The sequence below is a fragment of the Sinocyclocheilus grahami genome, unplaced genomic scaffold, assembly GCF_001515645.1.
Source record: "Sinocyclocheilus grahami isolate Dianchi unplaced genomic scaffold, SAMN03320097.WGS_v1.1 scaffold1112.1, whole genome shotgun sequence".
NCBI lineage: Eukaryota > Metazoa > Chordata > Actinopteri > Cypriniformes > Cyprinidae > Sinocyclocheilus > Sinocyclocheilus grahami.
The window spans coordinates 91,632-105,079 of NW_015506291.1; the positions used below are offsets into that span (position 1 = coordinate 91,632).

At 39.0% G+C, this 13,448-nt stretch overlaps 1 protein-coding gene across 1 annotated transcript in view; it reads left to right on the forward strand.

Moving 5' to 3' along the window:
- The window catches only part of LOC107566911 (neuropilin-1a-like), a 74,433-nt gene extending 61,622 nt beyond the window's left edge, over positions 1-12,811 (forward strand). Inside the window, exons 9-14 of the mRNA XM_016252481.1 lie at positions 720-1,051; positions 2,099-2,243; positions 4,355-4,465; positions 8,845-8,892; positions 12,507-12,650; positions 12,738-12,811. Of these exons, the coding sequence (XP_016107967.1) occupies positions 720-1,051; positions 2,099-2,243; positions 4,355-4,465; positions 8,845-8,892; positions 12,507-12,650; positions 12,738-12,811 (854 nt within the window). The remainder of the gene's footprint in view (positions 1-719; positions 1,052-2,098; positions 2,244-4,354; positions 4,466-8,844; positions 8,893-12,506; positions 12,651-12,737) is intronic.
- The last annotated feature ends 637 nt before the right edge of the window (positions 12,812-13,448 follow it).

Below are 13,448 nucleotides of genomic sequence, written 5' to 3' on the forward strand. Positions count from 1 at the left end.
CACTAGAGAAAGGTTTTAATTAGGTAGCTTGAGAAAAAGAGGCAGAGGAGTTAATGCACAAGGTCAGTGGTGAAAGGAAGATGGAGAGAGAGAAACAAAGAGAACAAGAGGTTTCTTATCTCTTCTGTCCACTTCATCTGTCTTTCCTGTGCAATGAATGTCTTTCTTTCTCTCTTTGTTCAGTCTCTTTATGGCCCGTGACCTCTTTAGGTTGTTGGTAAGAACGTTTCCAAGCTCCCTGAGATGTGACCATTTCTACCAGGTTTATCAGCCAACATCATTTTTTTCTTCTCCATTCTTTCTCTTCCTCTCAGACTCACCCAATCACAGCTAATCTAATCTTTTGTAGACACATCCCTCAATTATCATTCAACTCTTCCACTATGTTCTCAAACAACCCTCTCTTTCTCGGCGTCCGTGTGTTTTATTGGAATGACAAATAATGGTACATTTGTTTTGCCACAGCAGTGGCAGGTTAGATAACAGTCTAACCGAGGGATAAGGGTTTGGCTGGTTAGCATGGCCCTGTTAGCCCCTGCTGGTGGATGCCAAAACTACACAATTTGGGTCCATAATTATCTTTCTCCTTTGATGGCCAATACATTTGACTGCAAATACATTTTTCTCTGTCTGCTGCTTTTCATGTCACATCTCAGGATAGTCACTAGTGAAGGGTTCGAAACATCCTTGAATTTAATACTGTCTTTGTCCTTCAACAGAGTACCCATGTTCTGGAATGTTGGGAATGGTCTCAGGCCTTATCGCAGACTCTCAGATCACAGTTTCATCCCAAACTGAGCGCACCTGGGTGTCAGAGAATGCCCGTCTGCTGACCAGCCGTTCGGGATGGACCTTGTTGCCGCAGCCCCAGCCGTATGTGGATGAGTGGCTGCAGATAGATCTGGGTGAGGAGAAACTGTTCCGAGGGTTGATCATCCAGGGAGGCAAACACCGTGATAACAAGGTATTCATGAAGAAGTTTCGGCTGGGCTACAGCAACAATGGATCTGACTGGAAAATGGTGATGGATGCTACTGGCAACAAGCACAAGGTAAGATATAGGGAAGCTGGAAGGTAGTTAGACATAAACTGGTTGTACATTTAGAATAGTTTTAAATCACTATGAGGTTCTTAAGCGCTAGTCTGAGATTTGCCTAGCCTGATTTTAAGAAATGTGTTCAGAAAGTTGAACGTGGAGCTATAATGTATTCTTCCCGAAGCCTTTTAGATGGACAGAGAAGAGAATGATAATAATTAGACTAATGCTGTGAGCACAATATTGGGCAAACATCCCAAATGCATTCAACAATACTACTAATAATCTTAATCCTAAAAACAGTCATAATACCAAAATAAAATAACAGTATAGTGTTCATTTGCGATCATAGTGAAAACAGACAAATTTCAAAAGAAATGTTACAGTACGTGAAATACATGAAATGAGTGATTTTTTTGTAGAACATAGACTATGTGCCTTATCCCCTATCAAAAAGCTGGATTGGAATATCAATCCTAAAAGACCCCTTTTAAAACCCTTATATCTCTGCCTTAGTTTGGAGGACAAAAGGAGACACATTAGCTCTAAAAACCATTAATGTACTTTCATGACTTCTCGTCTTGTTCTGTACCTTTGTTACCACTGGCGAGTGTCTTTTCGTCTTTCCTTCCTTTTTTCTGTCTGCCTCCTGTGGTACCTCGTGTCTGGGTTTTAAGGCTTCAGAAGTGTGAAGTTAAAGGCAGATGCTTTTGAAAGCATGTGCATCCTGCTGTCGTAGACTACAGTTTTGGCCCGCGGCCTTTCTTTTTTGCGCTAGCTCAGCCGTACAATGTCAGAAATCAAGTTGAAGACTTTATTTTCTCGAGTGCTTTGTTGCATTACAAATACAACAGTGCCCAAGTTAAGAAAGGTGTGAGCTGCGTGCCCTCTCACTCGTTCTCTTTCATTAAAGCTCTGTTCTTTGCTTTCCCTGTCAGACTAACTTTGGGATACTCCTAATAAAGCTTTCACCTTTATCTTTTCCCATTTATGTCTTTCCAAGTTCTCTTTCTCTGCTTGACTGCCAATTATTGTCTCTGACTCTGTCGTTGTTCTTGGCAGATATTTGAGGGGAATTTGAACTATGACACGCCAGCGTTGAGGACGGTGGAGCCTATATTGACACGCTTTGTTAGGGTGTACCCAGACAGAGCCACTCCTGCTGGGATGGGACTTAGATTGGAACTCCTGGGCTGTGAAACGGAAGGTAAGTTGAAAACTCATTCACAGACACATACATTACCCCACATTCATACCACTACTGAGAAGTACTCAAGTAGGGACGCTACTGACTTAAAGGGTTAGTTCACCCAAAAATTAAAATTCTGTCATTAATTACTCGCCCTCATGTTGTTCCAAACCCATAAGACCTTCGTTCATTTTCAGAACACAAATTAAGATATTTTTGATGAAATCCAAGAGCTTTCTGACCCTCCATAGACAGCAAGGGAACTACAACATTTAAGGCCCAGAAACGTAGTAAGGACATCGTTAAAATAGTCCATGTGGCATCAGTAGTTCAACTATAATTTTATGAAGCGGTCTTCCGGTCAGTCTCCTCCACCATTCACGAGAGTACCAAGACGCGTGAACGTGTGTCAAAGACTGACACGGAAGAGAAGAAATGGTTGAATAAAGTCGTTATTTTTGTTTTCTTTGTGGACAGAAAGTATTCTCTTAGCTTCGTAAAATTACGGTTTAACCACTGATGTCACATGGACTATTTCAACGATGCTCTTACTTCTTTTCTGTGTCTTGATCGTGGTAGTTCCCTTGCTGTCTGTGGAGGGTCAGAAAGCTCTCGGATTTCATTAAAAATATCTTAATTTGTGTTCCAAAGATGAATGAAGGTCTTACATAAGGGTGAGTATTTAATGACAGAATTTTAATTTTTGGTTGAACAATCCCTTTGACTACATTTTCAGTCACATTAATAGTTGCTCTGCTGTTTTACAAATAGTGTAACTTTAGGCTAGTGTAGCGTGTTGCTTATTCCAACAATCGTTTTCAAAGTAACAGCGATTCATACACATAATGGGCAATCTTGCAGCAAGCCAAAGACAGATTGTCCAAAGCAAATGAACAAAAGACAAACAAAATTATAGACCTTTGATCTTAAAGGAATTTGAAGGTCCTCAAGTGTGTGGTCTTATAGTACAGATGCTATTTGATTGAATTTTGACTTATCCACTCAAGAGGACAGGATAGGGTACGGCTTAGCTTTCTTCATAATTACTTGTCCCGCAGATGCGGCATCAAAGGATGTCTCCAACCCAGAAAACCAGGGGCCTGTGACACTCCTAAGTAACAGGGCCCCTCACAGCTGGAGATAATCTTTGGTCCACCTGCCTTGAAGGATTACGGAAAGGTCCTTGATGTCTTCCCCTCTGTCTTTCCTTCTGAATTAGTTTAGCTCTGATGGGGTGTATGTGTGTTTTCTGTTGAGGCAGCGTTAAGTGGATTTACATATTGGATTTCTGAGCGACTGTGAGACTTGCTTGTGTAAGCCACAGCGTCCCACCGGGAGCTTTAGTCGGATGATAATGCTTGATTTCACTTTTAATGCTTGTCCACACTGTGTATATAAATTCACCCCATTTCTTTATCTGTCTTAGCTAAACCCTCACAATCAAACAAGTGAACCCATATGCATTCCTAACAGCAGGGCGCTAAGTCCTAGCAGGAGTGTGCGATGCGATCAACAATGCTGTCCAGAGCCAGCACGGTGACCTCGCTGTGACCCCTCTGCTTTAGAGACTCTCTTTAAAATGCCCTCAGTTCACCCGCGCAACTTCCACTACAGCTCCCGTTTCCCCCTCTACATCCCTGCTCATTTTTTCCTCTCCTTCAGAGGAGGCTTAAGGGCAGCTCATTACAAGCTGAGAGTAAACACAGGGCTTTAGGCAGATGTAGGCAAAGGCCACATCCAAAGGGGCACAGGCAGCCATAATGAGAGGACACAGCAGTTTCAGCGAGCTGTAGCGGCCCAGGGTGGAGCATAACATCCTCAACCCTGCAGCCAGAGTCACGCACAGGCCCGTATAAAAGGGCTACAGACTTGGAAAGACTACAGAAAGAGCATAATCATTAAGATGATTTGTGGAATGACGTACAAAAAATACCATAGAAGTACATGGTTTTGGACTTTCAGTAATCACCTTTAAAAATGATGAAAATGTACCCTGGTGCTGCCATGGTTTTTTGGGAAGCGAGGTGATTCATCACTTGTCACTTTATTTTATGAAAGCTGTGTCACAGTTTGTATGTTCATGAATAATGAGTATCTTTTTCTCTCTATCTCTGACTCTCTCACTCTAGTTCCCACAGTGTCCCCTACTACACCCACGTCCTCCACCGCGCCATCAGACGAGTGTGATGATGACCAGGCCAACTGCCATAGTGGAACAGGTGATGACTACGACCAGACAGGTGCTAACACCCGCCTGCAGAGACTGCACCCTTACTTACTGCATCTTGCTCCTTTTGCTATGCTAATCCCACTAGACTAACCGCCTCCCTTGCTTCTGCAAATATCAGCTCTTCTAGCCTTTTTTTGGGAATGCTAATACAAATCACTCCTCACACTATGACACCAAATCTCTTTGCATATAACCACACTTACCATACTACTCCTACTAGAAGTGAAGTATACTGTGCATGGTATGCAAATGTTCTGTATCCATCTAATACTGAAATAACTTACTACATTTGCCAAATGCGCTCCACTTGACCTTCCATTTCATTACAAAAGCCAGACAGTGATGAATGAACGGCGAGCGATATCAAATGCAATCTCAACTTCTACTTTGTGGACTGCCAAAAGTTAATATCGTTTTTATACAAAATTGGATTAAAAATGCAAATTTACTGTATTTAGTTCTGAGACGGTAATGCGTCGCACTAATATAAAACTGCAAGGTCATGTCACAACATTGTAGCATACTACAGTAAAGTCAGAAAGAGCTTCATTGCCAAGTATGTTTGCACTTACAAGGAATTTGTTTTAGTGTCACAAGCTTAAAACAAGTACAGTTTAAATAGTCCATTATCATTGAATACTACATACTGCTTCACATACAATACATTTTAAAATGGTAAGCAGTACACAGTATATATTGTGTAGTATGCAGAATTTAACATGTACATTCTAAGATCAACTGCTGCTTAAATTGCTCAATTTACTGTTTGCTTACTACATACTGCTTTATTTTAAGGAAATAGTATGCAGAATACAGTACATAGTGTGTAGCATGTAGCATGCAGTATGTTATTATTCCATTTCAATTTATTCCGTTCAGTGGCGGACTGGCCATCTGGAGCACCGGGAGTTTTCCTGGTGGGCCGCTGTACAACGTGGGCCGGCCCTTTGTGTAAATATATATAAAAAATTAATTGTAGTAAAAGTACGTATATCCTTCCATCGGCACAGATGAATGGCCTGCTCACCACGTGACCCACTTGATAAAATAATTCTAATTAAAGGTGCAGTAGGAAATCTTGATAACCTGATAGCACTGAAAGCGAACCCTCCCTGCAATCGGCGTCCAAAGCCACGCCCCCTGAACGCATTTACGCTCACAGACCAGAATACCAGAGACAATTACAATACAATAGGTTACATTAGCGTTTCCCAATTCCAGCCCATGTTCCGAAGTGAAGTAAACTTCAACGGATTTCCCCCGCTCAGGGAGTAGGGAGCAATGAACACTGTGTAGGGATCATATCGATCGGAACACAGTTCATGCACGTAGCTCACTACTAACGAGCTGGCGCGAGGGCTGGATTAACCGTTGGGCTACAGCATGTGTCAATCACCGGTGAGAAAACTTTAAAAGTACTACAATACCAGGAAGGAAGATCGGGTTGTTGATGTTTGTCTACCATTCTCGCTCTGTCTGACGTATGACTTATCATGTCTGCGCAAACCGGGTGCGCAGAGGTATGATTCTCGCTCTGTCTGACGTATGACGTATCCTGTCTGCGCGAACCGGGTGCGCAGAGGTATGATAATACATAACTTGACAGGCAGGTAGGAAAGCATATTAAAAAACGCTTTTCAAATTTCTTAGATTTTAATGCCATTTACGTTATTCGTCACAATGCACAGTTTTTATTATTGGTATAATGGTTTTCAGTTAAAGAACAGCATTTATTTGAAATATAAGTACTTCGTAATAACTATAAATATCTTTACTGTCACTTAAATCAATTTAATGCAACCTTGTTGAAGAAAAATATAAATTTATATTTTTTAATCTTACCCAAGACTGAATGGTATCACATTTTCCACAAAAATATGAAGCAGCACAACTGTGTTCAACATTGATAATAAATGGTATCACATTTTCCACAAAAATATGAAGCAGCACAACTGTGTTCAACATTGATAATAATCAGAAATGTTTCTCGAGCAGCAGATCAGCATATTATACTGATTTCTGAAGATCATGTGACACTGAAGACTGGAGGAATGATGCTGAAAATACAGCTTTGATCACAGAAATAAATGACATTTTACTATATATTGGCATAGAAGACAGCTATTTTAAATTGTAACATTATATATTTCACAGTACTGTTTACTGTATTTTTCATCATTAAAATAATTTGTATACTCTTTTCCACAATTGGAGCTCTATTCCTTAAAAAGATAGATGTCAAGCTCCTGCAAAAGGACAAATACTGTATATGATGACCAATAGAAAGGCAGCATAAAAACAGTCCGCATTCTGCACTATTCAAGTCTTCTAGACTATAGCAGAGCATTGTGTCATATGGACTGATAATATATGATATTAAACTGTCCCTCGTAAAAATTCTTAAAAATTATTTACTATTTGCCATATACACCAGGAAAGACTTATTATAATGCAAAAAGAATGCCTGTCATACTGTTTCACATACAATAAACAAATGGCAGCGGCTATTTACACTAAGTGCAAATAGCAGTATGTTCTGCCATTTATACTACTTATTGCAAATAGTAGCAATTATCTGCACCTCAGTATTGTAGTACATTATAAAATAGTATGCAATAATAACGTATTGAGTGTAAATAATCATTTGAATTCAGATTATTAAATGGATGCCACCTTATTGGGATAAGATAAGCCCTCCTTACACCTACCCGATACTTTATTTTCAACTTTTCGATTATTTCCTTCATTTTTATTGAAAATAAATGCCTTTCCAATGTGATATTTTTTAATCTTACCCAAGACTGAATGGTATCACATTTTCCACAAAAATATGAAGCAGCACAACTGTGTTCAACATTGATAATAATCAGAAATGTTTCTCGAGCAGCAGATCAGCATATTATACTGATTTCTGAAGATCATGTGACACTGAAGACTGGAGGAATGATGCTGAAAATACAGCTTTGATCACAGAAATAAATGACATTTTACTATATATTGGCATAGAAGACAGCTATTTTAAATTGTAACATTATATATTTCACAGTACTGTTTACTGTATTTTTCATCATTAAAATAATTTGTATACTCTTTTCCACAATTGGAGCTCTATTCCTTAAAAAGATAGATGTCAAGCTCCTGCAAAAGGACAAATACTGTATATGATGACCAATAGAAAGGCAGCATAAAAACAGTCCGCATTCTGCACTATTCAAGTCTTCTAGACGATACCAGAGCATTGTGTCATATGGACTGATGATATAGGTATTTAACTTTATTGATATTAAACTGTCCCTCGTAAAAATTCTTAAAAATTATTTACTATTTGCCATATACACCAGGAAAGACTTATTATAATGCAAAAAGAATGCCTGTCATACTGTTTCACATACAATAAACAAATGGCAGCGGCTATTTACACTAAGTGCAAATAGCAGTATGTTCTGCCATTTATACTACTTATTGCAAATAGTAGCAATTATCTGCACCTCAGTATTGTAGTACATTATAAAATAGTATGCAATAATAACGTATTGAGTGTAAATAATCATTTGAATTCAGATTATTAAATGGATGCCACCTTATTGGGATAAGATAAGCCCTCCTTACACCTACCCGATACTTTATTTTCAACTTTTCGATTATTTCCTTCATTTTTATTGAAAATAAATGCCTTTCCAATGTGATATGAGATTTGAAATAGGGAGAAAAAAATAGGTTGGCAAAAGGTGGATTCGAACTCGGGTCGAAAATGACTTTGGCACATGCTTTTCCAATCTACGCCACTGGAGCTGATTTTATACAATCGTCTTTTGTAGTGTTGAGTAGACCAACCATTGGTTGACCACCGTTGGTGGGCGGAGTTTGTGTAAATAGCTTCTGCCAACAAGGTGGGCTATTTGCACTTAGTGTAAATAGACACTCCACGAGAAAAAAAAAAAAATTTAATAAATATTGGTATTAAACAGTAACACTACCACACTGTATGTAGTATACAGTGATATAATACACCATTCCAGCCTAGCTTGCACTTACCTTGGTATTCATGTGTGAATATTAAAATGTCTTCTGCTCTCCAGCTGCTAATACTAACACTGCATTATAAATTCTGTCTGTAATCTCCTCTGTGTTCACTTCAGTGCAGTCTCACAGAGTGTGTTGCACAGAATTACACTCCCCTCTGCTAAATGCTTAAAGTAAAGGTTCCAACGTTTCTGAACGTATTTGCATGTCTCATCTGGCAAAGCTCGTTTAAAAAATGCTAAGCAAATACAAAGAGGGGAATTAGCACAGTCAGATCCTTACCTCCTGATAATATCCAAATAAAATATTAGCCAGTGTCTCACTTTAAGTTTTCATCTAATGGCCTTCTCTGTGTCCACACTACAGGTGGAACCGCTGCGCCAGAGACGACCACAGAGACGAGCACAGTTCCAGGTGAGAAAGGTACTTACCTCTAATTCTATCTGTAATTTCTTTAATTATCCAGGATTGGGCTAATGCATACTCCCTTAAAGGTGCGGCGTGTCATTTTTGCAGTGTTAGCATACTTTCTCCTATCCCAGTTCAATGTGCACAGACAACTCTAAGTAAGCCAATTGTAGCTCATTTCCCCAAATAATGGGCACATTTAAAATACGTGTTTATGAGTTTCATGCAGGATTACCTGTTTTTCTGAACAAGAGAAACAAAATGATGCACTCTATTTGATGAGGGCCAGTAAGCAATTTTCTTCAGAAAACATTTTTGCAGTTACATCTGGTGTCGCTAGCAGCACAGAAATGACGCACTGCACCTTTAAGAAAGATCATTCTTATTGTATGTTTTCTTAGTTCTCTGTTTGGTTGTTGAGGCCGTTTGATTCTAAGTGTGTAAACTCAAAGATGAGTATGTAATCTCGTTTCTGAAGTGTTCTTGTGAAAATCTATAAAGAGCCCCTCTGATTTGCTAATTCAGCGTAATGACTGATTAGCCATTCAAGACTGCTCACTAATGGGCAAATGAGAAATGCCCCTTAACTGACCTTGTCTAATTAGGGGCTATGTGTGTGTGTCTGTGTGTGTGTGTGTGTGTGTGTCTGTTTGGCCCTGTCTGAGCCTCATCACAACAGCAAAACAACAACACAACTGAATAGATTGAAGGTCCTAATAAGCATGTGTCCTTGTGTGTGTGTGTGTGTGGTCTTGGTTGGTTAACATTGAGTAGATGTGTGTGCTTTCTATTATTGGATGTGGTTTATTTGCTATGACAAGCATTCAAAACTGGTAGAACATTCTGGACTGCGGTGAAACGTATCCTTGCGCTGTCCTACACTGCAACAGCCCCAATCCATTTAAAGATGGTAAAGAAGAAATAACTTTTAATTGGAAACTGGCATTTTTTGCAGCGGCAGTGGCTGCATGCCTGAGCTGTGGCTTTTAATGGGAAATTCTTTCCTTTGCATTCAGTGAGCAAATACCCTGTGAAGCTCGTGGAGAATCCTGGCATTATTAAGGGAGCGGAGCGCTTGGCTTTATTAAACTGTCTAGAAAAGCAGCACTGAGGCTGTGCAGGCTCCAGCATAGCTGACATCCTAGACATGCTTCTGCTTTTCTGTCCGTCTCAATTCTCTCTGCTCTTCGTGCTGTCTCTCTCTGTGGCTTTCTATCTCTCACTCAATCTAACATCGTTAAATCCCTCCCTCCTTCTTTCATGTCAATCTCAGTTTCAAAGCTTCATTGTTTCGTGTGCTCTGTATTCTCGCTCAAGATCTAGCTATATTTGGTGTATAAATGTGGATCTGGCTTAGGCACGGCTGAATTTGGAATGGATTTAGAAATGCTCATGCTTAAATGATGGTGTTTTCTGCTTGTAAAATAACTCTTTGTTGCCATCAAGTGGACAGTAGATATAAAGCATGTAGTTTGGAGATTTGTGTAGTCCAATCAATCACACAGTAGCTTCAAAACATTCAAATGTTATACACTACTGTTACAAAAATTTGAATAGCTTTATTCAGCAAGGTTTCATTAAATTAATCAAAATATAGGCAATATAGGCATTAACATTGAGTAGATGTGTGTGCTTTCTATTATTGGATGTGGTTTATTTGCTATGACAAGCATTCAAAACTGGTAGAACATTCTGGACTGCGGTGAAACGTATCCTTGCGCTGTCCTACACTGCAACAGCCCCAATCCATTTAAAGATGGTAAAGAAGAAATAACTTTTAATTGGAAACTGGCATTTTTTGCAGCGGCAGTGGCTGCATGCCTGAGCTGTGGCTTTTAATGGGAAATTCTTTCCTTTGCATTCAGTGAGCAAATACCCTGTGAAGCTCGTGGAGAATCCTGGCATTATTAAGGGAGCGGAGCGCTTGGCTTTATTAAACTGTCTAGAAAAGCAGCGCTGAGGCTGTGCAGGCTCCAGCATAGCTGACATCCTAGACATGCTTCTGCTTTTCTGTCCGTCTCAATTCTCTCTGCTCTTCATGCTGTCTCTCTATGTGGCTTTCTATCTCTCACTCAATCTAACATCGTTAAATCCCTCCCTCCTTCTTTCATGTCAATCTCAGTTTCAAAGCTTCATTGTTTCGTGTGCTCTGTATTCTCGCTCAAGATCTAGCTATATTTGGTGTATAAATGTGGATCTGGCTTAGGCACGGCTGAATTTGGAATGGATTTAGAAATGCTCATGCTTAAATGATGGTGTTTTCTGCTTGTAAAATAACTCTTTGTTGCCATCAAGTGGACAGTAGATATAAAGCATGTAGTTTGTGTAGTTGTGTAGTCCAATCAATCACACAGTAGCTTCAAAACATTCAAATGTTATACACTACTGTTACAAAAATTTTTATTCAGCTATTCAGCAAGGTTTCATTAAATTAATCAAAATATAGGCATTTATAATGTTACAAAAGATTCTGTTTCACTCTCAGAAAAAAAGGTACAAAAGCTGTCACTTACAAAAGGTACTAAAATGTACTCTTTAGATATGAATATGAACATTTAATGTAATAATATGCATCTTTTAGGAGTAAATAAGGTACAAAAAGTACATTTTGAAAAGGTACCATCCCAGTGACAGCTATTGTACCTTTTTTTCTGAGTGTTCAAATAAATGCTGTTCTTTTGGGCTTTCTATTCGTTAAAGACTGAAAAGTATATTTATAATGGTTTCCACAAAAATATTGTGCAGCACAACTGTGTTCAACATTGATAATAATCAGAAATGTTTGTTGAGCAGCAGATCAGCATATTATACTGATTTCTGAAGATCATGTGACACTGAAGACTGGAGGAATGATGCTGAAAATACAGCTGCGCATCACAGAAATACATTACAGTTTAACAGAGATTCACATAGAAAATAGTTAGTTTAAAATGTAACAACATTTCACTGTTTTACTGTATTTTTAATCAAATAAATGCAGCTTTGGTGAGGAAAAGAGACTACTTTCAAATACATTAAAAAATCTTTGCAAACCCAAACCTTTGAATGGTGTACATCATTTTTTCATCATGTTTACTCATATATTATATTTATTGTACTATATTAAAATGCATTAATGTAAATAATATCATAGTATTATTATTAAATATAAAAAGTAACCATTCTAAAATATAAATAATATTGAGTGTGTGTGTGTGTGTGTACCTGGTATTTATCACGTTATGGGGACCAAATGTCCCCACAAGGATAGTGATACTAGTAAATTTTGACCTTGTGGGGACATTTTTGAGGTCCCCATGAGGAAACAAGCTTATAAATCATACAGAATGAGTTTTTTTGAAAATCTGAAAATGCAGAAAGTCTCCTGTGAGGGGTAGGTTTAGGGGTAGGGTTGGTGTAGGGCAATAGCACATACAGTTTGTACAGTATAAAAACCATTACGCCTATGGAGAGTCCCCATAAAACATGGAAACACAACATATGTGTGTGTGTGTGTGTGTGTGTGTGTGTGTGTGTGTGTGTGTGTGTTTGTGTGTGTGTCACTGCTTTAGTAATATGAAATCAAATAGTGTATATGTTAATAATCTTTCCCTGTGTGTTTGTGTGTGTTCTCTCTGTAGCGTTCCTGTGGTTTGCCTGTGACTTTGGCTGGGCCAGTGATCCTTCATTCTGTGGCTGGATGTCAGAGGACAGCGGTTTCAGGTGGCAGATCCAGTCCAGCGGCACCCCGACTCTAAACACCGGCCCAAACATGGACCACACTGGTAAGAAAAAAACTGCACCCATTGGCCTCACAGCATGGAAAGTGTGAAACATCTGAACCTCACATGGTTTCTCTCCGTCTGCTGTAGGCGGATCAGGGAACTTCATCTACACACTGGCAACAGGTGCTCAGGAGACAGAAGTGTCTCAGGAGCCGCAGTGAACGGACACTGTGTACAAAACATTGAATACAAGGAAAAAACAAAACAAAAGGAAAAATAAGAATATGTACAGATGATTGAAATTATTATTTTAATTTTTTATTTCGTATTATTTTTGGTTGATCATTTTTACAATCCGATGCTGGTGTTGAGACAAAAAAAAAAAGAACCATATACGGCCAAGGGAAGGTTAATACCCCATGGTAGGGCAAGGATCAAACGGGGTGGAAAATCATCCAGCCCTGTTGCATTCTGGGTATGGTTCAGTCAGTGCCTTTGGTACATCTTTTTTGGCCTCCTCTGTTGTTTTCTTGGTGTTTTCAACCCTTTAGTTCTCGAAAAAGCTGTCGGTCGAATCTGCAAAACAAATCCCGGTAAATTCATAGCGCTTTAATGTTGAAATCCTGCATATTGTACATAAGTTTTAATATATTTTAATGCCCTTTTCAAAGAAACGAGTAAAAGGACAAAAAAGAAAGCTGCAGTATCCCTTTTTTCTTGGGTTGTATGTTGTAAATACAATCGTCTGACTGTTTTGTGAAAGTGAAGCGTGTGCTTTTTCCGTCCTGTTTGGTTATTTTGCTACGCTCCCAAAAGATGCAGCCCTTGTTCAAGACAGATGTTAATACAAATCCAGCG